General features: G+C 55.4%; 1 protein-coding gene across 1 annotated transcript in view; it reads right to left on the bottom strand.

Moving 5' to 3' along the window:
• The window catches only part of SEZ6L (seizure related 6 homolog like), a 57,372-nt gene extending 30,164 nt beyond the window's left edge, over positions 1-27,208 (bottom strand). Inside the window, exon 1 of the mRNA XM_075718960.1 lies at positions 27,061-27,208. Within this exon, the coding sequence (XP_075575075.1) occupies positions 27,061-27,208 (148 nt within the window). The remainder of the gene's footprint in view (positions 1-27,060) is intronic.
• Positions 27,209-27,494: the final 286 nt, after the last annotated feature.

The raw sequence follows: 27,494 nt of genomic DNA on the forward strand, positions 1-27,494 counted from the left end.
CTGGGAAATGCCCAGCTCCTTCCCAAAAGGATGCAGTGCCTACAAGCCGGGTCGCTGCTCCACTGTAGGAGGAGCAGCAGCAGCTGATGAGAAAGAGGAATTAAAGAGGCTCATCCAATTACAGAGGAATCAAGAGATTTACAGTGTGGAAACGATACGACCTGTCGCGTGCTGACTTGTCCCGGCTTGGTACCGCCGCTGCTGCCTGCCCAGCTGATGGGTGTGATTAATTATCCTGATACTTCAGCAGAGATGCACAGGCTGGTGGGGACCACATAGCAGGGGAGCAAAGCCATTAGAGATAGTGGCACTTTGATGCAGATGTTAACTTGAGCTCATTGCAGTTTTTTATAATATCAAATGTAAGAAAGACATGGTCTCTGCCTTGTAATGGGCAGATAGGCGTGTCTGAAATGAATTAACAGGGTGGTTTCAAGGAGTAATTCATTTTTTTCAAAACTGAGCCTCACTAGGTGCAAACAGAAAGTTTCCTGTACAGTTTTCCAGTCTTCCTGGTAAATCCCTGGTGCCAAACCTCTGTCCTTGGCCAGATGCACCTCCAGGCTGGCCCCAGCCAGCACCAAACATGGGCAGCCTGCGTGGGACACCTGCCATGCCCCTGCTCCCTCCTGTCCCCTGCTGCTGTGTCCCCCCAGGTGTCCCTGCTCTGGAGGGGTTCATCATGAGGATGAAGGAACGAAGGCAAATCAATCTGGTGGCTCTCCTGGGCTCTGCAGCCAGGATGCTCATTCCTCAGGGCCTGCCCGGGGAGAGGAAATTGAGTATTTTGGCAGCTTTTCAGGATACAAATTGAACTGGGGGAAGAGAAGCTCCTTCTTTCTCAACCAATCATCCAGCCTAGTCGTCTATATCAGGGTATAAAATTAAATGGGTTCCTAAAGAGAGAGTATATTTAGATACAAAAAGCCCATTCTAGTCAGCTATCTGAGACTAAAATAATTAATCTCCCATCACTGTTAAGACGCAGCGGAGCAGATCGTGAGAAGCAAGCGCTGCGATTAACTCTTTGGGAGCAGGTCAGCCCTGTGAAACACAGCTCGTGCTCTGTGCTGTGCCCAAGGGGCTCCTGCCAGCTCCTGCCCTGGCCGGGCTGTGCTCGGCTTTGCCCCTGCCAAGCCATGGCAGCACCTGTTGATGCTCGTACTGCACAAACCGGTGCGTTGGCAGGGCTGCTCTGCCCTGTCGCAGCCTCTTGGGTGATGGAGGGGACTCAGGAGCCCCAGCAGGGATGCAGGAGCCCTGCCGCCTGGGCTGCTGGCAGGCTGGGGAGGTTGGTATGCCATGGCTAGAAGGGTTTTGCCCCCGAGAGCGCCTCTCCCTGAAGCACCTATATCCCAAAGCATCGTGAGCAGTCCTTGCCGTGCCAGCCAGGGACTCTGCGGGAGTGCTGCAGGCTTTGAATTGCATCCCTCGGTCCTGAGCACCCCTGCTGCCTTAGCTGCAACCCAGCAGGGCACCAGGCTCATGTCCCTGCCATCCCTACGTTGGCCAAGACACAGGCCAGGCCAGGGGGGGCAGCCTGGGCATCCCACCGGGCACACCAAAACCACACAAGCTATCATCCACTGGGTTTAGCTAAAACTCCCTGCGTCTGGGGATGCCTGGGAAACAATTACAAGATACACAGCCGTAAAACATCTGGAGAGACAAAGTTTAGCCATAATAGATGACTATTTCTCTGCCTGGCTATAAATCATTCATGCTCTCACTTCCAGGCAGTCATATCCATGGACTATCTGACTATTCAAAACCTCCTTCTGTTGTTCTACCTGTCTGGAGTGTGTTCACGGCTTGGTTTGATTTGATTTCCACTCCAGAACTGGAAATATGAGATGACAACATAGAATCATCATAGAATCATAGAATGGTTTGGGTTGGAAGGGACCTTAAAGATCATCTCATTCCAACCCCCCCTGCCACGGGCAGGTACACCTTCCGCTAGACCAGGCTGCTCAAAGCCCCATCCAACCTGGCCTTGAACACTTCCAGGGAGGGGGCATCCACAACTGCTCTGGGCAACCTGTTCCAGTGCCTCAACACGCTCAGAGTGAAGCATTTCTTCCTTATATCTAACCTAAATCTACCCTCTCTCAGTTTAAAGCCATTACCCCTTGTCCTATCACTACCTGCCCTTGTAAAAAGTCCCTCTCCAGCTTTCTTATAAGCCCCCTTTAAGTATTGAAAGGCCGCAATAAGGTCTCCCTGGAGCCTCCTCTTCTCCAGGCTGAACAACCCCAACTCTCTCAGCCTGTCCTCGTAGGAGAGGTGTTCCAGCCCTCGGATCATCTTTGTGGCCCTCCTCTGGGCTCGCTCCAACAGGTCCATGTCCTTCTTATATTTGGGGCCCCAGAGCTGAATGCAGTACTCATATAACGCTAGAGATCCAGGTGACCAGAACAGCCCTGTGCTCGCACTGCAGCATCACTGCCCTGTGCTCCTCGGGCTGGGGGACCTGGAGGATTTGGTTTCTGCCCGAGCTAATGGCATAGCTTCTGCATTGACTGCAAGGCATGGGGTAGAGCTGAGCTGCCTTTTGCCAAATCTGTTTGGCAACACTTTATATTTCTTTTGCAAGATGTAACAGGAATGACAATGTGGCTCTAGTCCAAGCTCCTGAGAGAAGAACAGATACAGGGAGCCTGCTCGGGGTCAGATTGCTGCCTCCCCCCATAGCAGCAGGGGAAGATGCAGGTAGCACTGCTGCTGCCCATAGCTGCTGTCCTCCCGTGGATTTTTCCAGGGACACCCCAAAAGCATGTGGGTTTTTTGGAGTACCTCAAAAGATGCCCTGGGGCATCTCAGTGCAGGATTTGAAACCCACCAGGTCCTGGCTATCTTCCCAGGGCACAGAGGTGCCTCAGAGCAGTGAGGGTGGCACAGGAGAAGCCTGGAATAGCGGTACACAGTATTTTCTGCTCTCCCCACCTAATGAACCGGGCTTTTCCCACCACAGGGATGCAGCACCCAGCAATCACACCATGCACGTGGGAGAGGTAGGCAGAGCTGGTAGAGCTGGAGATGCTCAGGGCAAGGAAAGGGGGACAGGGCTGGGGTTTCCTTGTACCCCAGGCTGTGCCTTCATCCCTTGCTTTCCCTGGCCCCCGAGCATGGCCCGTTTCTCCCTCCGAGGGACAAAGCGTGGTTTCAGCTCTGCCTGCTTGGTCAATTTGTTGGGGCAGGCACCAGGGTCAGTACGTCCTACTGATGGCTGCAGCCTATATCTCCCCGAAGCACCTGTCCTGGGGGGAGAAACTTTTTTCCAAGCAATGCTTTTCTTTGCATTTTGTCCCCTCACAGAGGCTGGGCAGAAACCTGCCCGCCTGCTGCCTGCCACTGCCTGCTACTGTGTAGTGCCCTTGAAAAGACCCCTGTTGTACTCCTCTGAAATTATGTAGCTCTGGCGCCTAATGATTCCTGACAGATTGCGAACAGTCCCGCTGCTAGCAATCAGGAAGGCAGGAAAAGTGTTGGGTTACTGATGTTTGTGGTTATTACAGTTATTGGACTCCATCGATTACAGGGATGGTCTGTGCCGCGGAGGCTGTTAGTAACTAGGGCAAAGCCTGGCGCTCCCCATTCCCGTACCGGCTGCCGGCCTGGCACACCCCGGTGAAGCGGAGTGATCACAGCTCAAAACCACACGTGGCCGAGGGACAGGACACGCTCTCCTCCCAAACGCTGTTTAACAGCCCGGAACACTGCCAGGCAGGCATGATGCAGTTTGTCAGCCAGTCACCTCCTCCATTACTTAGTATTTTCCCTCTAAAGAAAATAATAAACTGCACTTCAGCTGCCGGATCCTCATTATGTCAAAACAATTTCAGGTTTGGCAGCACGGCAGCTCCTGGTGTCAGCCAGCACAGCCCGCAGCCCAGCTCCGTGCAGGAGCCGCAGCGCCTGGCATGTCACCATGTGTCCAGCGTCGCAAGTGCCATGGGATGCGCTGGCGCACTGGCTTACTTTTTCAGAAATGAGCCTGTTTTCAGACAAGATTTAGCTGAGGAAATATAAAATTAATTTTTTTTTTTTTTTATTTATTTTCTCAGTAAAAATGGAGTTGTTCTGCTGGGAGCAGAGGAGCAGCTCGGGGCTGGCACAGGCTGGCACAGTGCCCTGCCCCAGACCCCGCAATGGGGGCCTAGTGCAGCCCGGGTCCATCATTGCAGGGCAGCCAGTGCTCCTCTCAGTCCTCACTTCGTTTTCAGCGACACTGGTTTTTATATAATTAATTGTCAGCTGTATCAGTCATCAGTGATTTGTGTTTTAAAGATGGCCTGGCAGAACTAATTCCATTTCTGCACTGTGTCGTGCTGGATAATGATAAACTATGTACAGCTTCTCCCACAGAGCCTAATGATGAGCCGCTGCACTTTATTTTAATTAATACAGATAGCAAATATATTTTCATTAGCCATCAGGATGTCAGGGGAGAAGCACGGTCCTCCTGCATGGTGAGCAGCCTTCAGTCCTGGGGCAGGGTGCAGCCCCCAGCCCAGCCCGGTCCCCTGCCCGGCTCCAGCCGCCTCCGCATCCCTCTGCACCCATGTGCACCCGTACAGCACCGGCTGGGCAGGCACAGGGCAGAGAGTTTCCTACCAGCCCAATATCAGTGGCATGACCCACCAGACCCTGGAAAAAGCTAATTTAGCCATGGTGCCCCATGGTAGCAGCCCCCAGGGCTGGGGCTGCAGTGCCTGTGGGACGAGAGCTCTCTGTGGGGCCAGGCAGTGCGCTCCGAGACAAAGCCTCTCTCGGGGTCCCTCCTCCCTCCAGCGCGGGAGGACAAGCAATTAGAAGGCACGTTTGTAATTTCTGAAATTTAGAACAATTAAGCCAGCTCCCTGGTATTTCTGACGAAAGCAGCCCCTTGTTCCCTGAGGAAGTAACAGCCTTCCTTGACCTCTGCTCTATTATTCTGTTTGATTGATCTTAATTATATCAGAAAGGATAATGATAGTCTTTGTGGGGGTGCAAGTACATTGGGAACAAAGATGACAGGCTCTTTGTTGAGAGTGCACGAGGGCTGCTCAGGCGGCAATGGCAGGCACGGCCGCTGCGCCCAGCTAATGAGCCTGACGAGGTGCGAGGCGCCTGGTCCTCCGCTCCCAGTGCCACCGCCTGGGCACCACCAATGCCCAGGAAACCCCCATATTCCCCCAAAACAGAGAAGCAGAAGGCTAAAAGTGCGTTGCTAACAAGCAAAGAGGACTCGGTCCTTCGGCTGGACCGTGGCAAGCAGCAGAGACCGTGTCCCTGCCTCTCCCGTTGTGCCTCGCAGCAGATGCTCACTGGAAACAGCTCCCTGCTGCTGTCTGGGGGCCTGCTGCCCCCCAGCCTCCCTGGGCGCCCCTTCAGACCCCCTCCTGTGCCACCCACATCAGGGCATCCTGCCCTGCGTGGAGATGCCTCGCTTTCCCCTGCACCCACGCGGGGCTCTGGCCAGCTCCCAGCAGGCTCAGGGCGCTCTCACCTTTCCCTCCGCATCCCGGGCAAGGTGTGCTGTGTCCCCCCTGCGACTTCACTGCCCCTCAGCTGTGTTTTACCACAGGAGCAGGTACAGGGATGCTGACAAGAGGCGTGGAAACACATCTCTCTTTTAAGAGACTTGGCAATATCACTTTCCCCAACCCCCAAGAATTCCTTAAATAGAAAAACCAGAAAACACAAATATGTAAACAATTGCCTGTTTTGTTCATTAATCACAGCTGGATTGACTTAAATGAGAAAGCCTTTAAATGCCAGCCGTTGAGGCTTGTTTCTACCCCAAGCCCTATCTCAGGGTGGGTGCGCAGGCGGCGTGGGGCTGGAGCCAGCTGTGCTGCAAGAACATCGGGCTCTCCTCGGGGGCAGCTCTTCTGTTTGCAGCTTTTCTGCTCCCATCAAAGCAGCTTTGGCAGCGTGTGACACCGCAGCCGCCGTGCCGCTCCGGCTCGGGGAAGAGCGGCACTCAACAAGCCTCTCCAGAATAGCTTTGATATTTGAATCAGCGTGCGGAGAGGGGGCTTTGTCAGATGTTCCTCATATATTCTTGTAAAACATGCATGTCATATCACTGGCACTTGTGCGTGTTTCCTGGTGATATTATTATTTTTGACACACCCTGCTGATTGGGAAATGCGGTGAGAAAGTACCTGCCTCTGTTCTTCCCAGCAGGTAACGAATCAGCAAATTATAAAAAACAGTATGTTGTCCGGCTTGGATAAGTTTTTTCCTACTGCTGCCATTGTTTATGTTCCTACAGGGTAATTGTAATTTTTAATGTGCTTTTGATAGCAGTGTAGTATGATTAAAAAAGGTACATCTGAGAAATAAATCTGTTTTTAAGGATTGCCTTTTTGACATGCAATATTAAATGCTCAGGGAAGGACCAGCTGCTGCTGAAGGGGATCTGGGCTGTCCCTGTGTGGGGACGGTCCCCCCAGGTCCCGCTGATGGCTGGCAGGGAGGAAGGGCAGTGGCTGCAGGGCTGCCAAGGCTCAGACCCCACTGTCTGCCCCTTGCAAATCTCCCCATGGCTCAGCATCTCCCTGGGCATCATTCCCCATGAAATGATGGTCGCATCCTGCACTTGTCGCTGAGTGTGCTCGGCAGGAACCCGCAAGGTGTGGTGTGGCCCATAGCAGCATTTCTGGAGCAGCAGCTGGAGTCAGGAGGCCGTGGGTTAGGGCCGTTTGCTCATGAGAAACACAACAGCTGATTTCATGGGAGCAGGAAGAGCAGCAGCAGGTTCAACATAAACTTGTAACGTGTGTTTTCCATCAGCAAATGTTCCAGACTGTAGCTGGGAACAGTGCTGGGCACACTTAGGAAGGAATTTTTCAGAGGTGAATGCCTTTTTCAGAGTTGACTCTAACTCTGGGCTTGTAGTCCTGAATGTAAGGAGAGTGTTGCCTTTGCTATTCGTTCAGGCTTCTTGGTTTGATCAAAGATGCAATGCTGTATGATTTAAGAAAGGCTTTGCTTGGGAGGCCAGTTTGCTGCATGTGGAGTGGAAATGTGGAAGAATACAGCCCTTGCCCATGGAAGCCCGCTCGGGTAATCTGAGTCACTCGAGGAGATGTTATTTGCCATGACTCAATTCAATTTGTGCGGTTGGGTGACAACGTACCAATGAGCAGTAATGAGTTGCAATCGCCCTGTGCTGCATCCCACCAGCAGAGCTGGGCAGTTCACACCATAGAGCATCCCCCCATCGTGTGTCACCGTCAGCTGCTCCCCTGGCAGTGCCCGACTGACCGGAGCTGCCCACAGCCCAGTACCACCCTCTTCTCATCGGCACGCCCATGTTTCTCCTGCATTGGCTTTATCTCTTTAGTTTGCAAGAGCTGGCTCCTCAAGACTCAGATAGCCAACGTGGCAATGGTGGGGCTGCCAACAGGCCATCTGGCTGATTCTTGAGGTCGGCACATTTTTTCCGGATACAGGTGTAATGCTGAGGCATGCACGGTGTCTGAGCCTGCAGGAAATGTTGGATGTCTGCTGGGTTGCCGGTGAGCAGAGCGAGCTGTTGGTTCTGCCTTAGCTTGGCTCCCAGGGAACCAGCCAGATGCTCAGCGCTGCTGAGGGCAATGGAGCAGCAGCGATGCCGTTGTCGGAGCAGGCAGGGTGCCTGCACACCTCCGCCGGTGGTGCTGAGCCTGTGGCCCGCACTGCCCAGCCCCTTGCCACACCGGTAACACCACAAAATGGCTCTGCCCTTGCTCTGCCTGCCCTGCAGGCTAGTGGGCACACAGAGCCTCGAAACCTCTGCTCCATCCAAGTTTTGGACATATGCAAGAGCAGCAAAGCCTGTAGAAGATGGGTGCAGATGCTGACATGTGGCAGAGCCATTCAGTCTACGTCAGATGGGTCCTAGCGAGGAGATGTGGTGGCTTCTGGCTGGGACTGCAGCTGCAGCAATGCTGGAGAGCAAGCCGCTGGGTTACTGGTGGTGCAGCTTGCCTTTCATTGCAGACTGTCGGTAAGCCCCAGCTAGAGGAATGGAAAATGCTTTCGAATTTAGATGTTGTAAAAGTCATTTTGCAGTGGAAAAACTAAAAAGGTTTGCCTCTGGGGGAACAGGCTGACCCTCCCCCATGTCACTGTCAGGAGAGCGTTAGGCTGCAGCTGCAAGGGCTCTTGTTTTGCTGCACCCTTCCCTCCCTACCTTTCCTAATGAATTCCAAGAAAGCTTCAATGCATTCCAAAATGGGAACACAGCCTGTGTCCTTCACAGTCATCTACACAATAAAGACAGCCATTTCACCGCTGGCAGGCATGGGCTCCTCTGTATACTCGAAACAAAAGCTGAAAAGAAGCCTTTATATTTTTTGATTAGATAGCTTGAAAAGTTTGCTTTTAATTGAAATTGCCTCACTGATTTCATCTAGAGTGTCAGCTCTGAAACCCTTATGGGAGAGCAGCTCCAGCTCCGCACAGAGGCGACGGCTGCATGGATCCTGCGCCGTCTCTCGCGGGAGGTGCGGATCAAAGGGCCCAGGAGAAGCAGGAATCTTTGTGCCTTCAGGATGCTGTGCTGAGTTGGGAGACCAAAAGCTGTTTTCTCTCCTTATGCAAGGAGCAGCTCTACTGCCCAGCAAATGCCAGAAAGCTCGGCTGCCCCGAGGAGAGCAGTGCTGCTGCCAGTCTGGGGACCAAGGCAGGGACCGTGGCCCATGGAGCATCCCACCGAGCCCTAGGAAACCCCTGACCCCTGCACCTATCAGTGCAGGAATGGCCCCAGCCAGTGCCAGTGATTGTCCCAAAGCCACAGCCATCCACCGACACCACCCAACCCCAGGGGCACCAGCAGACGTCTCGTGCCCCCCCCATGGAACGCTGGCTCTGGTGCTGCTCCGAGCAGCATGTGTGTGTGCAGAGAAACTAAATTTAATTTTTTTTAAAAAAGAATGAATGAGGAAGAAAGATTATGGGGGAAATTTTCTTTTGGGGTAAGTGTGGCACAAAGACAAATTGAAATATTTCAACGCAGGCTGGGGACTGAGTCTTGGGTAAAAATAAAGCAGGAGGCAGCAGCACCTTCCCAATGACATTAGCTCCATTCATCTCCCCGATGACGCTGCAGCCGTTTCACTGGCAGTGTACAAAGGCATTAGAAGTTACATTTTCCTTCGCTATTTCTCAAATATATTTATGCTGGGAGATGTTTGTGGAGGTACATCGTGTGCCTCAGGCAGAGGATTAATTCCAAACTGTCACCTCGCTTTTTGATGGGTTTGTAAATTCTGCTCTGTTGATTTGTACTCTCAGTAAATTGATAAAATCCTCTTTCCAAAACCTAATACACCATTTAGAGCTCACCAGGGTTTTAGACCTCATTGGCTCACATATTTATGTAAATATAGTGTCCAACAGCAATTTAAAAACTGCTGCATGAATAATCTGGATGGATGATAAGGGGCAAAGGGAACCAAGTTGTCTGACGGGGGCTGTGTCCTCTGGAAAGCAGTTTTTCCACGTCTCAGGGTGCTGGGTTTTGGGGTAGCTTTGCAGGTGGGTGGTTGCTTTGGGCAGTGTTGCCCCAGGATCCGTCCTCTCTGCACTGGAGCTGACTAACCCTGACAGTGTTGGGAACAGTCTGGCATCTCTAAGGATGCTCTTGGGACCAGAGTGCGGCGTTGCATCCCGCCCCAGGCCAGCCTGGGTACCAGGCTGACAGAGCCGTGCACCCCCCTGCCCCACTAATAGTGAAGCAGCGCTTGAATCTCATTTTTAATGTTGTTAGCACCATCTACCTTTCTTCTTTTAAATCATTCCCTCATTTGTATCCTGTGCAATGGGGGAAAGGACGGCTGATGTGTCCAAGCGGACATCTGCTAAGCTGTTTTTGCAGAGCTCCTCGCTGCGGGCAGGGATGCTGCTGGTGTGCTGGGAGCACTGGGAGGCTATTAGGGCTCATGCGAGAGTAGTCTTTCAATTTAGGGACTTGGTATCTTTGCAAATGGAGTTTAGGACTGTCACGAATAGCCCGATTTTTACTGAAATTGCGTTTAAATTATCATGAGAAAAGAACTGCAAGCCCAGTTCCTGCGTATCGTCATGCAGCCCCATTGTCAGGGGAAGAGCTGCAGGGCTGCGGGAAGGTGGTGGAGGGGATATCAGAAATTATGTCCTCCGGTGTTGTCCCCCAGCCACCGATCTACCCGAGATGAAGGATCTCATCCACAAAATGTTGACATGCTCCATTAATCCACCCTAAAGAGTCAGATGGAGATTCTCTCTTGAATTTTAAATATTTTCAGCCATTCTGACTAGCTCTGAAATCACCCCGAATTCACCAATTTCTAGAATATTTCCTCATTCCCCCCACATTATTCCTGTTTCATTAGTGCCTGGATGCTCAAACTAATTTAGTATCTTCGTCAGTTTATTGCGTTGCTCACAGAACTGCACCAAGCCCAACAGCGACTGCTGCAAGACCTCACGGGAGACCCCTCCAGCCTGCTCCACCATCCCTCTCCTTCCCCGCCCGGAGGGGACCGGCAGCGGAACTGTTCGCACCGGCGCCTGCCTGCCCACTCCTGCCCGCTCCTGCCCACTCCTGCCTGCTCTGCCCCAGCTCCCCATGGCAGTGCCAGGTCCCCACAGTAGTTCCCTTGTTGACAGGCTGAAGCACATCACTGAATCTCCCCCGGCAGCCCTGGGGAGCACGCTGGCTGTCCCTTCTCTGGGGTCGCCCCTGCAGAGCCGCATCTCTTGAGCACGGCTCCTGGTGCCGCGGGTCCTTGCTTTGGCACATAATGCGCAAGTGTGCGCGACAGTGAGATGGACAGAGATGTGGAAATCGTTTTTGCCAAACAGATTACACTGCTCCAGGATCAGTCCCACAGATATTCCTTCTGTTACACTTGAATTTTTGGATGCCTTTGCATTTGGCACCAAATATCCCTTCCAGACTAAAGCTTTGCATTTGGAATCGCACCTCCAGTGCTGGGTTTAGTGGCCAAGGCTGCTCATACGTTCCCTCCCTGCTGCTGCCAGGAGCTTGGCTTTCGGGTGCATAAAGTTTCCTTGTACCTTCCCACTGCAGCCATCTGTCCTGGGGTGCTAATGCCCTTTTCCTTTCTGCACCCCTTACCCCTGCCAGCGGGGATGCAGAGCCAAGCCCCTGGCCCTGTTGGGGCAGTCACTTGGGGTCTCCAGGGGTTCAAGACAGGCAGCTGGATCCTGGGGTCAGGAAAAGGGAGAAGGGTCTGGACAAATCTGTGCTTGTCCCAGCAGAACGCAGACTTGGGGGTGCCAGGCAGAGCTTCCTTGCTTTGCATCAGGAAAGCTCTGGGTTCAGCCATCATGCAGGTCCCTTTTGGTTGGCTGCTTTTCTGGACTCTCCCCAGGGAAAGAAAAAGGAGGGGGAAAAAAAAAGATGGCTAAGTTGGGGCTGTGCTCTCTGCCCACACTGTGAGCACTTCAGCCTCAGCTGCACCACAGCCATGAATTTTAGCAAGCGAAAGAAGGAACAGAAGGGAAAGCAGCTTCTCAGCGCCCCGGAAACACAGTCCTCCCCGAGCAAGGGGAGGTCCCCCGGTTGCGTACAGCGTTACCTCTGTGTGCCCACAGCCCTGAGCCCCCCAGCCACCGCGGGGACAGAGCGCTGCAGTGGAGGGTCCCCTGTGCCACGGGGCCATCAGCCCCCCCTCCACCCTTGCACCTGGTCAGCCTGGGGGGGCCACAGGGCCAAATTCAGGCTCCCCCTGCTCGCTCCCCCGCAGGCTCTGGCTGCAGCAAGGCTTGGGCCACTTAGCTGGATCCCTGCTTTTACAAATCAGTGCAACTCCAGCAGCTTTAACAGTGTGATGCTAACTCACAGCAACATGCTTCAAAGGGTTTGTTATTCCACATCCATGTCACCTAAGAAAGACGCTGGGCCAGAAATAGTGTCTTCTCGAAAGCACAAGAGGAGCGCTCCCTGTCTGTGCCAGCTGCAGCTTCCAACTTCTAAGGTTCCTGGCAGCTCCTTGCTGATCACCCACACCCCTGTTTTTTGGGGGTCCTGGGGCTGCCAGGGCACACTGGGCTGTGTCAGGACACAGGTGCTGGCTGTGACTGCTCAAGAATCCCCCCAACCATAGGGACCACAGCCATAGATTCAAGTTGAAGATAAGCAACACTTGCTTATCAAGCTTATGCCATAGGCTCTGCTAGAAATCCACAACGCTTCGCTCTCCATTACAAAAAATGAGTCTGCCTTCCTCCACCTATTTCCCAGCTCTGCCTCTTCCACCCCAGGCTCTGGTCGGCTCCTCCAGCTGCCAAGCTCTGTGGATCTCCTCTGATTTCTGAAATCCTTATGGATGAAGTCTGAGACATAACAGACCTGAGTGACAAGGGGGTTGCTGCAAGTATCAGAAGTTCATTTATTCCTCTCCTTCCTCTTCCCAGTGGTGCAGTTGCTGTAGCAATTGCTCTGGGGGATGGCAGAGGGTGAGCAGCCTGCCCTGCCCGAGCAGTTCTGCTTTCTTCAGGAGAGCTGCCGAGAGGCGTGGGCTCAGGGCTGGGGTGCAGAAGCTCCCTGAGCGAGCGTCTGTCTGTCCTGGGCTCTGCTCTCCTGCCAGGGCAAAGCTGCAGCAGGCAGATCTTCACCAGAGCAGGATGCAGATCAGAGCGGACTGGCCCCATGGGGCTGTGCAAGAACATCCTTAACAATTTGCCTGTTAACAAGCTGTGAAACAAGACAGACAGACAGGCAGCTGGTGGCCTGTCCTCTGAAATGAAGGACACCTTCCTTTAGCAGCTCAGCAGAAAAGGGCTGCTTTCTGCAAAGAATTTCTCCTTCACTCCATCCTGGCTCATGCAGACTGAGTTACCCGGACGCATAGTTGGACTCGGGGCTGCAGCGAGAGCAGGTGAGCCACCTGCATCACGCGGATCTCCTCCGTGCATCCTATCTAGGCATCGCTCACGTGCACATCAGTATGAAAAATGATCTTGTGAAGCAGGCCCTTTTGGGAAGGGCTCTGGAAAGCCATGGAAGACAGTTACAAGCAGCGGCTGAACTGCAGGAACCTGAGTCAGAGTGATGCCAAATCCTCCTTCGCCCCACTGCAGCCTCCCCAGAGCCTTGCTCACACTCTGCATTTCGGTCTCCATCTCAGCAGGGCAGCGGCGTACAGCACAGAGCTGTGCCCAAGGCCTCGCAGCGCTGCTGCACGCCCGGCCGGAGACGTCCCGGGCTTCAGCTGGGGTCACAGAGCTCCAGCTCTACAAGGTTCAGTGCTTTTACCTTAGGACACGTTAAAGATTGTTCTGTCTCTCTTTGAATCACATCATCTCCAAACACCTCATCCCTTCGAGCAGGCAGAGGGAACAATGAGCCCCCTGCACGGTGGGTGCAGCTGGGGTGGGCAGGGGGGCTCCCTGCCCGTCTGCACCTCTTTGGCAGCGGTCCCACGGCATTTTCTTGTGGCTGTTTGGCCGCATGTGTGTTACATCTTTCTGCAAGCAGCAGTGGAAAAGCAGCTTCACTGGGCTCTGCCTGCACCCTCCCCGAGGGACATCGATCCTGGCCCAGCACAGCCAACACAAGGACTTCAAAAAGCGTTTTTGTTTGCAGGCCTGCCTGCTCTGCTGTCCCGGGCAGACCTAAACCCCCCTGGAACACACGCTCCTCCCTGCCACCCCCCCGAGGCCATGGCTGGAGGGATGGCAGGTCCCCATCCCCACTGCCGTGGGTGCTGTCACCGGCTGCACCCTGGGGTTTCTGCTCCCAAGCCGCAGAACAGCCTGCTGGAACACTGGCTTTGGCCCCGTATGCCACTCCACTAACGAAGGGGAAGGGCCAGGCAGTGCCCAGGACCCCCAGGCTTGCCCCGGGTGCCGTGTTCGATACCGGTGTGGTTCATCCCGGTGCTCGCTCTGCTGAAGCCCTGAAGGGGGGCAGGGGGCCAGGCGCTTGTCAGGGTGCCCAGATGGGCAGGGTGATCCCCCCGCAGACCTGCTGGGTCCCTCGGACTGCAGCAGGGAGGCACCCATGGCTTCCTGAGCACCCTCAGTCTGGCAAGTCAAGTGGTTAAAGACACAGATCTATCTCAGCGCTGAATTCAGCAATTTCATACCTCTGACAAGAGTGTAAATCCATCCTGATGGACTGGAAAATTGGAAAGCCAGTGCTCATGCTGTATTTTCTATAGACATCTATCTGAACTCCCGACAGATACATTTATTGGCAGGCTCCATTTCCAGCCATGTAACTGCACGTTATGCTAATTAAAATATAGCCTGTGTTTTGTAACAGGATTTCCTTGGAGTGTATTTTTCTCTTCAGTAACCACTTTCAAATATTTGAAAAATAAAATCGCATCAAGTAAATAACTTTTGGATTGCTCACAGAAGGTTAGTCTTTTTTTTTCCAAAGCCCACTGAAACTGGCTGTACTCATTGAAATGACAGAGGATGTAAAATACACTGATTTCTGAGGCTGCTTGTAGTCTAGATCAAAAGCTGCGTGTTATTTAATCATACAGAGCCCATTTCATTTTAAAAAAATCTGTTTGCACAAAATGGGATAACGAAGCGCCACAGCGCTCGGCTCTGACCCTGAATACCCGCAGGAACAACCCTGCCCTCCGGCAGGACTTGCCATTCTCACACCAGCCATTTTTAATGCCCGCATTACCCAGCCAGTGATGCCCTGCCACACCTCTGTGCATACTGCCTCATCTGTGACTTATTACCTATTAATTTCTGAACCCAGCAGAAGCTGACTTAGAGCTGCAAGGGATGGATTATACACTGATATGTTCTGCACTTCCCTTTTTACATGGGTTGCTTTTATTAGACCTCTGTGTGGCGTTCTGTATGCCAAGTGAGCACATTTAGCTTAATTGGTCTACAGTCTGCCTCTTCAGTCCCAAATACTTCTATCAAATTCCTCACTGAAAGAGAAGTGAAAAATGTATAGGAGGAAACATTTGTGACACTGTAACATCCACAAAACGTGCACTTTAAATAGCAGCTGTATATATTCATAATGGCAAAAATACAGAGAAGTAGAGGGCTGGGAGATCTTAATTTCATTTGCTACTGATCCAGACCTCCCTTCTTCTTTCTGCCAAGGAGGAGAGAAGGAAAAGAAGACATTTATTATGGACTCTCATACCTCCCCATCAGACAAATTCCACTCCCCATCATCTCCGGCCGCACAGCCTGCTGGCAGCCTGACCGTGTGCTGTTATCTCATTGCCCGAGACGAAACCGCTCGGGGTGCTGCCGATCGCAGCGAGAGCGCACCGCTCACTTGTTGCAGCCCTCGCTGAGTTCACGCTCCGCTTTCCTTCCTGCTGGACACGCCTGATTTTCTGGAAAAATTCTCCCATGGTGCTGCGCTCCCCATGAAGCCAGGTGAATCTCTGTGGCTTGCTATTGCGCTGTGCAGCTAGCCTGGAGGTGCCCAAACTCCTTGAAGAAAAGAAGGGGGAGCGCAGATGACGGGGCTACGGAGGAGCCCGATGCTCAGCACCCCTCGGGGTGCATTTCTGCTCCCAGCACCGCAGCCAGATTTGCTGGTCTCATCACAACCTCTAGTGGACACCGGTCCGCATCGCCACCGCCGCACCAAACGGGATATATTTAGAAACCCTGGATGTCCCGGGGGTCCGGCCGCACCCCCACCCTCCCCAGCACCCGGGCTTTGCCCAGCGCCGGTCCCAGCCCGAGCCCACCCGGGCAGCACGGGCAGCACAGGCAGCGCTGCCGCCTTCCTCTGCCCACAGCCGCCAGACTTGGAGGCAGCCTGTCCGCACGCCCCGTGTTTGCACGCTGCATTCGCACAGTGCTAAATAAATATCTACGCCGCTGACCGCGCTCCTTGCACGCTGCCGCCCGGAGCCTCCTGGCACAAGTCCTTGGGAAGGGACGTGCCTCCGCTGCCTGCTCTGCCGCTGTGCTCCGTGCTGGTGGGTGGGTGTAAGCGGATGCCGAGAGGAGAGGCTTTCACACCTCCTCTCTGTTGATCTAAATGGCTCCACAAGTGCAAAGCACCAAAAAGCCACCAGCCGAGCAACTGATTAGTGCAAGGCATGTGAAATTAGCTGTTTCTTGAAAGAACGAACTGAAAGAGCAGGCAGATGGAGCACAACAAACGATCTCTCTGCAGGGTCTGATCCTGCTCCCCCTCACAGTTTGAGAACAGCAGGGCTTGCCAATCTGGGCCCTGGCTGTGACCTCCTGCAAACAGATCGACAAGCCAGCACGGGGAGAGCTGCCACGTCACCGCCAGCTCCAGGGCTGCGTGTGCAGGAGCTTGGGATTTTACAGCAATAATTCACCGAACCTTGTAAAGGGTCAACTATTTATCAGCTCCCTCTCTGCCAAGGAAAGAGGAGTTCAGTACGCTGTGTTCTCGCACCCTGAGATTTATGACAGATCGCGCTTGCCGTAAGCGCCAAATCCTGTTCCTGAGGAGTTGGGCTGCCTGCTGGTGCTCCCAACGGGTGCTTGGGACCAGGGCAGCCCTCCTGCCAGGGCACAAGGCGGTGGCGGAGCTGTGAGCCCCGTATTGGGCCCTGCACTCACACGGTCTGTTTGCCCAGCACCCCCAGACCCCCCCATGGCAGCACGGGGACTATCACTGTATGCACACGTCTCCCACAGCAGCTCACCAGCGGCCTGGATGCAAGCATTTGTGTAACACGATGGAGAAAACCGTCTTTCTGTTTGTTCCAATGCTGAAACAGGATGCCAACAACTCGGGGTAGAGACTTCAGATCTGATTCCTTCATATGTACGTGCATATCCACACACGGAACACAAACCCATGCAGGTGAGAGAGAGAAACGCCATAATCTACACCCGTTTCCGTTTTGTTGCCCAGAAAGGATAGATTCTGTAATATAATCTCTGTATGGAGAGCTGGGTTTAAGACCAAAAAGTCAAAGTCTTTTAACGCAATCTGAACACGAGAACAGAAACCAAAGCCGGGCAGGCAGCATTGCACAGCACTCCTGACACGGGGAGCTGTTAATCTTCGCTAAAAACACACCATCGGCCCTGGAGGTCAGCCTCCCAGGCCCTGCACAAACACTGCAGCACAGGCAGACACCGGCCTCTCCCGTTCTCCCTCTGACCAATCCGCATCGGTAACCACAGCCAGCAGCACACCAAAACCCGGCTGCCTCGTCCCCGCAGCCTTCCAGTTACGAGAGATCGGGAGCAGCACCGGTGCAGCTAGTTTGCAATGACTTTGTCAAGTCACCCGCAGACGGGTCCCGAAGCCTATTCTTAGGTCCGTCATCACGGCAGTGGGAAAGGGAGAGGGAGCGGATTTGCGTGGAAACGTGAAACATGTGGAATGAACATGCAGCCCGTGGGGAAACACCACCCCACGGCCATCCCCTGCGCGCCCAAGCCGGTGGGACGGGAACGCTGGCGGGGAGCTGGCACCGGGGGCTGGGGACACCGGGGGCTGGGGACACCGGGGGCTGGGGACACCGGGCTGCTCTCCCTGCGGAAGGGAGGCGGAGGGTCCGGCACGGCTCCCCTGGAGGACACGGCTCCCGTTAGCCCACGGTTCCCCGCTCGGACGCGGCTCCCCGGAGCGGCCCCGGCAGGACGGGGCCCCGGCGGCGGGAGCTGTCCGCCCCGCGGTGCTGAGCCGCCGCTGTCCCGCCGGGCCCCGCTGCCGCTGCCGGTGCCGGTGCCGCCGCCGCTGCCGGTGCCGCTGCCGGTGCCGGCGCTGCGCTCTCCCAGCAATGCCAGAAGTTTCATCCCGGCCCGGGGAGCAGCAGAAGCGGGGGGGTCCCCGGTCGGGGGTGCCCGGCCGGTTCCAGCAGCCCCTCCCGGGCCGGCTGCCCCCTCCCCGGGCCGACTCCCCCCTCCCCGCTCACGGCTGCACCCCCCGCACACCCCCCGTCCCGGCCGGCGCCCCCTCCGCGCCAGCGCTTGCACCCCCCGGCCGGGAGGCGCAGGGCCCCGGCGGTGGCGGCCGCCGTGCCCGGGGAGCCCCGCTCCGCTCCGCGCCGCAGCCCCGGCCCGCTCCGCCCCGCTCCGCCCCGCTTACCTGGGCGCGGGGCCGCGGGGCTGCCCAGCAGCAGGGCGAGCAGGCAGAGCCCGCGGGGCCCCGGCATGGTGCGGCGGCGGCGGCGGGCGCGGCGGAGCCTCCGCGCTGCTGCGAGCCGAGCCGAGCCGAGCCGAGCCGAGCCGAGCCGAGCCGAGCGGGGCCGGGCCGGGGGCGGGGGCTGGGGCTGGGGCTGGGGCTGCCGCCGGAGCCGGAGCCGGCGCGGGGGAGCGGGCGCGGCGGAGGGCGGAGAGGAGCGGCGCGGCGCGGAGCGGAGCGGGGAGAGCGGCGGGGGAGGGCGCCGGCGGCCGCCCCGGCCCCCGCGCAGCGCCGTGCGCTCCGGCCCCGCCCGCGGCTCCCCCGGCCCCCCCGGCTCGCCCCAGCCCCACCGACCCGCTGCTCTGCCCCGGCCCGGGGCTCCCCGCAGCCCGCTACGACTCCCCTCAGCCTCCCCAGTCGCCCGGCTCCCCCCCGGCTCCCCCCGGCTCCAGCAGCCCCAGTGCCCCCCAGCCCGGGCAGTGGTCCCCACCGCAGGCCCCCGCTCAGCCTGCGCCCGGACTCTTGTATCATCTCACTGCCCCTTGTCCCCAAGCCTCCCATAGCACCCCAAGCCCCTGTCAGCACCCCAAACCCCCTCAGCACCCCAGGCCCCTCTCAGCATCCCAAACCCCCTCAGCACCCCAAGACCCCCTCAGCACCCCAAGCCCCTCTCAGCATCCCAAGACCCCCTCAGCACCCCAAACCCCCTCAGCACCCCAAGCCTCTCTCAGCATCCCAAGCCCCCTCAGCACCCCAAGCCCCTCTCAGCATCCCAAGCCCCCTCAGCACCCCAAGCCCCTCTCAGCATCCCAAGCCCCCTCAGCACCCCAAGCCCCTCTTGCCTCCCTGCTCAAGCCCAGCCTTACCCCTCTTCCCTCCCCTCGGGCTTCCCAAAAGCAGGCGGCGAATAGGACAGTGGTGCTATGGAGGGGCTGACACAGGCCCCATGCCCCCCTTGGGATCATGGAAGAACCAGGGTCTGGTCCTGCTGCTGGAGCCAGCGAAGCCCGGCTGGGAGGGAGCCGCATACCGCGGCCTGACCAGCTGCGATGGGGTGATGGGCTCTGGGCACGTGGGAATCCACATTTTGTGGAAGCCGCGCAGGTTCCCCATAACGTGGGGCTGGCACTGTGGCCATGGGTGAGCACTGGAGTCTCCTCAGCCCTGCAGCAAAAGAAGCAACGCACAGGCAGTCCCCACTGAGCCCCCCAGCCCCAGAGCTCCACAACCTTCTTCCCTACGGGTAGGACCGTGGGCCTGGTGGCACCCAGGAACTCCCTGCCCATCGCTCCTGCCCGGGCCACCGGCAGCAGCAGTAAGCGGGGAGCTTCCAGCAGGCCTCTCCCGAGCCTGTCAGAGCACATGGTGTAATTACACCGCCTTTGATAAGAACAGGAATGGAGGCTTCGTTCTCTTGAAATCCCAAATCCTACCCTGAAATGTTTACTGTAAATCACCTCCCGGTGAGAGCTGCCTGGTCCTCCCGGCCACTCTGCCTGTCAAGTCAAATAGCCAGAACAATGTCACAAAGCACGACGTGAGTGTCAAACACCACAAGATTGAGGCCAGCCTTTCCCCCAAATAGCCAGTTTGTTGATGCTGCCATCTGAGAAGTCCCTGCTACCTTTGAGAGAGCAATTACACTGATCCGGTTACCTCAGCAACAATAATCACATACTGGTATCACTACAAATGCCACCACGCAGAACACATCAAGTCAAGAAACCGTCCAAACACCGGGACTGATCCTGCTGCCTTTTTCCCTGCTGGGCTCTACAGAGTTCCTCCACCCGACGCGGGTGCAAGAGGGAGAAGCAGCAGCCCAGGGATTTTGAGGAGCGTGAAGCAGGCTGTGCAGGCAGCGGGGTCATTTGCATTCTCTGTGTCACTCCTAGCTGCTGCCAGCTGGGAGCAGTTGGGCAGCAGGCGAGAGAAGGACAAAATAAGAAAGGGAGAGAAATCACCAAGAGGTGCAATATATTATTTAACACTGTCATTTTCATATACAAAGTGGGATTCGTTTGCTCAGAGGTTTAATTTGGTCTAACAAAGCTATCTGCGGCAGAGCGAGCGCAGCCTGCTCTGGTCCCCCCTCTGCTCCATCCCCAGCTTCCCTCCTGACCTGCCGTTATTAAAGATAAAAGTTTTCTCTCATTTAGCAGTTTTCCTTGAGTGATTTTTATTGTGTTCATCTGCATTGTAGTAAACTCCTAAGATAGCCAGATAATAACACCAGCGCCATGGTAACAGGCAGGAAAAAAAGAACAAATGTTGTATTTGTAATGCAGAAATGCCCACTAAGTGGCAAAAGTTAGTGATGGAGAGGGAACGGTTAAGCTCAAGCCTTGGCTCATCAGCCGGGATTAGGGAGTGCAGCGAGGCCCAGCTCCCCACCAGCGCAGCACCCCACGAGCCTGGGACATCACACCTGGCACCAGCCGGGGTTTGTTGTTGCTCTGCCGAGAGCCGGTGCGGCTCTTGGGGTGCGTTTCCCAACTCCCCGCAGCACCTGCGCCTGGGGAGGGTCAGCAGCTGGTGGGGACAGTGCTGCTCAGCGAGCCCGGGGGTCTCGCAGCGGTGCTGGGGTCCCCTTGCCCCTCCAGTGGCTTTGTTGGGGACTCGGGCGAGCTGGGAGGCAGCGGAGAGGAGGGAGCACGTGCAGAGGGAGAGGGTGGGATGCGCCGCGGGATGTGCTCCCCAAAGCTGGTGTGTAACAAGGTGATTTGAATAATTTTCCTCTCCTGCAGCCTCCCCACTCGGCCAGTGCTGAGGCCTAATGGCCCGTGAAATCTCAGTTTGAGAAACAATGGCAATGTGCACAGCAGGCAAGCCGGTGGCCTCCGCACTCCCCAGGTCACTGAGCTCCTGCTGACCCTGCCGAAACACTGGGGCCAGACCGGCTGCCTCAGTACCGTGCATCACCGTGCAGCGCCGCACAACACAGCGCATCCCCATGCATCACCGTGCATCACAGCGCATCCCCATGCATCACTGTGCATCACCAGGTGTGCAGCCCGGTGCATACAGGGAGCACTGCCGACAGGAGCAGGCGAGACGGTGGCTCCAGGAGCAAGCAGGGCAGGCAGCCACAGGGGTGTGCATAAGAAAAGGAGAAATTGTTATTGCTCCTTCGGCAACGCTCAGGGCTGGAGATGTTTGCATGGTCAGAAAGCTGGGGTATTCAAAAGGAAATAGAGAGAAGCGTCTCCTGAGGCCACTTTAGTGGACATTGCTCTAATTAGCACCATATTCATCGGCAGTTACCTCAGACCTTTGATTAACAGTGAAGAAAATCAATAAGCACACTAAAAATTCAGATAAGTTTCACAGCTAATTTTCATTTCACATTTTAATCTTGTATTAAAGTCAATCTTAATTACCATAATTAAGTCAGATGTGACTTAGCAAGAGAAGCTTGAAGATAAGATGTTACAAGAAAGACGGTGCCTTTCTGGCGAGCAGACAAGCGCTGCTCGCCATGGTTTGGGATATGGCTGATGCCAGCAAGCCGGGGGCTCCTGTGGGGGAGCCCAGGGCGCTGCGCTTCCCCATCCCTCCCGTTGTCCCCAGCCTCGCCTGGCTCCCTGCCTGGGGTCTGTCCCCTGCAACGCCAGTGAGAGCCTGAAGCCCCTCAGACCTGTTTTGTCCCCATTTCAGGGTGCCTGAGTCTCCAGCTGCCTCACAGCTACGCCCCTCTCCTCGGTGCACGGGAGCACAGGCAGGCGTCAGCCCCGCCACGCTGGCCATGCCTGCGCACCGCTTGTCACAGCTGGTGAGATCCGTGAGATCCAAACCGCCTGGAAAATCAATCTCTCATTTATTTTCATGATGGTGATGCAGCAGCCCCGTGCTGCTGCATTTGCTCTGCAGTTACACCTATCCATCACCATCCGCTCTCAGCTCCCTGCACCTCGTGGGGCAGGAGCAGTGCTAGCCAGGGGCTCCGTCGAGTCTGTGCATCACCTGAGGAGCCCTCGGACACATCTGCCTTGCGGGAAGCGTCCCGCAGCCTGGCAACACCTGCCCCACAGCAGGGTGGGACAGACCCTGCGGCCATCAGAGCCCCCCAGAACCTCGCAGGCAGCTGCTGCCACGTCGGTGGGCAGCGACGGGGCTGGCACACGGCACAGCACGGGCCCACCCGCCGAGCGGGGTTGTTTGCTGTGCTGAAACCTGCAAGTGCAGGAGCGGGGATGCCGCAGAAACGTGGTGTGTGTGTCTGCATACCCTGGGCTGGCTGTCTCCATCCGGGCAGGGGGGCTGCAGGGGTTTTGCCCATGGTGTTTGCTGTGCTGCCAGCAAGGGAGCCAGCATCCTTGCAGATTTTACTCTTCCCCAACCATAATATGAACCTCGCCGAGTGCCCAGCCTGCAGAAGGACTAACAAGCTGACTCCCTGGGCTTGAAGCTCTCTAGCTCAGCTGAGAGGCTGGGAACTCCTCATGATTTTATGGACAGTGACACATCTCTGGGCCCTCTTTCCCAGCCCTGACGGTGTCCCCTGCAAGGACAGCCAGGTCCTCCCCAAGCCCAGGCTGGAGCATCACTGCCAGCTGCCAGTCAGCAGTGCTGGGTGGGTGGGGATGCACCAGCTGCAGCCGAGCGGGGATGCAGAGAGCAAACCCTCATCAGCTGCGCTCCAGCAGCACGTGCCAGGACGTGCCAGCACCTCCAGCACCTCCAGTGCTGCAGGAAGGAGCTTTCCCAGTCTGGGCACAGCAGTTTCTCCTGATGAGCTCAGACCTCCACCTGGAGCTACCAGAAACCTCCTTGAAGAGCATCTCATGGCTTAAATGCAAGTTGGGTGCAGGTCCCTTTCCCCAGAGCCAGTGTAAAGAGGGAGAGGGCTCAGAGCAGAGATGCCATGGGTCAGCAGCAAGGTGGGTTTTCTCTGGTGCTTGTGGGGTACTGAGGATCTCAGTGCTGGGAAGTGCAGGGAGAGTCCAGGTGGGAGAGGCAGATGGAGGTGCTGGGAGGACAGACCCCAACCAGGTGTATCTGGGGCTCCTGGCTCCAGACCCATGCTGAGCTGCCCCAAAACACTCCGCGGCTCCTGTTTAGGGCCCCAGGCTGGTACAGATGCTCTGTGGTGCAAAGGGGGGTTCCTGCGAGGGCACACAGAGGCAGGCATGGGGTGCCAGGCTCCTGCCCTCCGAGTCCTTGGTGCACACACAGGGCCAGCCTCCTCCCTGCAGCTTTCTTGGGAAGCTTTCATCTCCTCCTCTGCAGTGCCTGGAGGGGCTTCAATGGCAGAAGGAAGTGGAAAAATAACCTTGGCTTTAGACTTGGAAGCTGAGGTCTCCCATAGCAAAGCTGAATGGCGGCTCTGAGGAGCGGTCTCCAGGCTCCGCCGGCTGGGGGGCATCGCTGGTGAGTGGCAATATTGTCCCAGGGCAGAAAAGGCCTTTGTCCCTCTGAGATGGCAGAGCCACTCCAGCCTTTGGCTTTCAGAGCAGGCTGCCTCCCTGCTCTGCCTTACAAACGCCAGCACTGAATGGGAGGTTTGAGTCCGAGGCCAGGCTCGGTTCCAGCCCCTTTGAGCGAGTGCCTGCGGGCACAGCTGGGGGCCCTTTCAGGAGGGAAGTCCTTGTTCCTTGTCAACAGAAGAAGATTTTGCACAGCTCAAAAATAGGCTCTCTATTGCCCATTGGGGTTTGGAGCGGGCTGAGAGAAACAAACCCGCTGCAGGGATGGCAGGCAGCAGCGTCCCTGCGGATCAGGAGAGAAGGGACCCTGTGGGCAGCCCGCCTGGGGTGCTGGGTGGCCCAGCCCCAGGGCTACTCCACAGCTGAGCACCCAGCCAGGGCTGGGGGGCTGTGACCCACAGCATCACCTGTGCACCCCACCTCAGCATCCCTCAGCGATGCAATGCCTCTGCATGGGCAGGCGGTCACAGCACGGCTTTGCAGAGATGGAGTTCATGTGGCACATCGCAGGGAGCTGTCCTGTCGTCGGAGCAAAGGCTTTCCTCGTGCAGCAGGGATGAAGCCTGGGAGTACCTACCTGAGCCCATGGCACCTTAACTCTCCAGCCATAAAACAGGACATTGTTTTATCCTCTATGCATAATTCATAGCTTAATTGACTAAGGCTCCTCATGGCAGCACCTGGAGAGGCTCCACCAGCTTCAGGCACTGTAGCTCTTCCAACCCCCTCCAACCCAAGGTTAGCAGTCTGTTTATCAAGGCAATAATGCTCTTCTGGTTGCCATATCCATAACTCACTGCTTCACTGTGCTGTCCAAAAGTTTTTAAGGACTTTTTAGCTGTGATTTTCAGTTTTCTGTTCCGGCAGGATTTGCATCGAGCAAAGCAGGCAGGAGCAGTCAGTGTCTGAACTCCGTATCTGTGCTCTTCACTGCCCGTCTTCAAAGATCTCTCTATACTTTTGCACCAATATTGTGCATCATTTTAGACCCATCTTTATCAAAGCCCCCCACCCCTTCCCTCTCCAGCAAGACAAACCTCTCACCACCCAGCAAGGCTTCCGGGTGCTTTACTCTGAGAGTTGCAGGGCCGGATCTTTGCAGGACAGGCAGCGTTGCAGTATTTCTCTTCCTGGTGAAGTCTTGCCAGCCCAATACTGACCATCTCCACAAGTGCATGGAGAAAAATGCCTTCTACATATTGCCAGCTGCCAAAAAATACCTGGTCTATTGAGGCTTTCCTGCCTGGGCCTCCATTTTTCTGTATTAATTTCAAAATTGGTATTCATGCCAGGACACCGCTGGTATTTACTCATCGCATTCCATATAAATTGTAAGATAAGTTACTCTGCACCAGATACTGTTACTGCTACAGAAAACTGAATTTGTAAATTCATGAGTGCACAGAATTATGTTGTCCTATCTAGCAAATTTTCCTTGAAGAATAAAAAGAAGTTTTGTTAGAAGTTTATTTTAAAGTGAGGCAAAGTGCAGCATGTCTTTGGCGCTATCTTACCAGCCTCTAGAAAAAGTGATTTCTTTGCCTTTGCATTATTCTGCACTCACTCTATTAATTGTCTCCAGGAAGATGTCCTGGCTTTCTTACTTACATCAGCATCTCCCCATGCTTTTTGGGGTCCCCTGACTCTGGGCAGGAGGGCACAGCATCAGTGCTCAGTACCTCGAGGAGGGCAGCAACGCCCCAGGGAGGGCTCGAGGTGCCTGTGGGATGTGCTGGGTGCAGCCTGCAGACTTTGGCCCTGAGCACTGACCAAGGGTAAATATTTTCAATCCAGTTGGCCCAAATAATTTCCCCACAGGAATCTTAAAAGCATTCTCTGAGGAGCTGATGCAATCAGCACCTCTCAGCGATGCTGATTGTGAATGAACCCTGAGATGCTGGAGAGAATGGAAGGAGCAGGCGAGCGCTGCCATGGCACCAATGCCCAGGGCAGGTGGGCCCAGCCGCTGGGCAGCACAGGCTGGTGATGGGCAAATGAAAAGAAACAGTGAAATAAAAGAAATAAGAAAAAGAAGGAAAGAACAGATTACAATTAGCACCAGTAACCATGGCACTATGAAAACTAGATTTTGTCAGGTAGCTGATTGTAATCTTTGAAGAGATTATACATTTGATGGAGGAAGGTATCTGAATCACTGTTATAGGTTGTTGTAATGTATTCGATGTGGTGTCAAGCAGTATTCTCATGAAAAGCAGCATGATGCAGTATCAGCGCGGTGCATCTTAAGTGGCTTAAGAACCGGCTCATTGACAGATCTCAGAGAACAGCAATGAGGAATCATCTTCAAATGGAGGAATTATTAATGAGTCCGTTAAGAATGGTGCTTAGCTCTGTCACTGCACATTCTTACTTATGATCTGCAGGTAAATATAAAATCACTAGTGATTAGATTTACAAGCAGGAGATTAGGAGGCTGGTTAACTTGTGTGGAGCCGTGCAGTCATACGGCGCATCGCAGATCACAGCGCAGGATGAATTATTAAACCAGATGTAGTTTAGCCAGTCAAATGCTCATTTCTGTGCCACGGAACAGAGGGCCTCAGGATGGGAGAGCTGTGCTCTGGGCAGCAGTGGACGGGACTCGGGAGGTCTGAGAGACTGGAGGGTCCCTCTGCAGCGGCAAAAGCAGTCAGCATTAGCCAGGTCCGAGAAACCCCTGTAGCGATGGCAGCTCTTGCAGCCGGAGCAAGGAACGGCGCTTTACTTAATCACAGCATTGCAGAGAGGCAGCGGCAGCCCTCACACACAGCAAATTCCTGATGGGGTCTGTGCCCCAGCCAGCAGCAAAGCCGTGGGCTAGCAGTGACATACCTGTGTCTCTCATGCTTCGGGCATCGCCCAGGGAGCCAGCACCCCTGAACTGGGTGACACAGGGAGCAGGACAGTGGCGCTAACTGGCAGCGAGTGGCTGTGCCTTGCCGGGGAGGCAGCAGTGTCGTCCCCCCCCAGCCCACCTGTGGCAGCCCCTTGGGTACTCCCCAGTGCCCGGGGGCTGGTTTTCTCTGCAGGGGGTGGTTGCTCTCTTTGTGGGGGAAAAGGGGATTTGTTCTAAAGCTCTTTTCCTGGGAAAAAAAAAAAAAATCCATACTGTGCTGCTTTGCTCTGACCAGTCTTCCAAGCTGTGATGCTTTAATTGATTAGCTTGTAAGAGCTTGGCAGCAGAGCCCGTGCTTTGTTGGTAACATTTCCACAGCTCCTGCAGGTGGAAAGCCATTAACTGCCTCCAGACTCGTCCCTCTGCCTGCAAGGAGCCTTTGGGTGGATGCTTTTCAGTTGTTTTCAGAGAAAAGCCCCTGAACCACACAGTCCCCACCCCATGTACATTGCCACCCTACCCACGGTGCAGATACGCTGCCCGTCCTACAGCCCTGTGCGGCTACACAGATACAGGCCTATTTATTCCCAGAGATCTTAGCAAAATAATAACATTTCACTTGTGCAGAGCTATTACCAAGGCTTCCTCTAACTTCATGCTGCTGTGTCAGTATGATGAGGGGTTGGTAATAAACCTACCAGCAGTCACTAAGTGCTGCTATATAAATGCCTCCTCTGAAATAGCAGTACTTCGGCTCTCCAGCACCTGCTCAGAGTCTGGCAAACGGGGATTTGTCAAGGCTGGAAGGTCCAGTGTTGGTTCCCGGGACTCCATGTAGCTGATTACGGGCTCCAGCAGCACCTTGCGGAGAAGCTTGTCCCTTGGTGCCAGCCCCATGGCTCTGTGCTCATGGCAGGATCTGGCCATAGCTCCATGCAGGGGTTTGCTCTGAGCAATTAGGGTGGGCGGTGAGCCCAGCTTTGCCACCGCAGCAGCTCCGGCACCCTGCATCCGGGCCCCAGCCCCATGGTTTGCAGAGGCATCAGCACCTGGGGGACTCTGTGGGGATCCAGGCACGACTCGGAAAGGCAGGAGGGAGGTTGGGGAGGAGGGAGGAGCAGGCAGACTGGAAACAACACGTGTGGGGCCCTGGCAGGGCTTCAGCATCGCAGTGTGTGTGCGT

The sequence above is a fragment of the Pelecanus crispus genome, chromosome 11 (assembly GCF_030463565.1).
Source record: "Pelecanus crispus isolate bPelCri1 chromosome 11, bPelCri1.pri, whole genome shotgun sequence".
In the NCBI taxonomy this organism is placed as follows: Eukaryota; Metazoa; Chordata; class Aves; order Pelecaniformes; family Pelecanidae; genus Pelecanus; species Pelecanus crispus.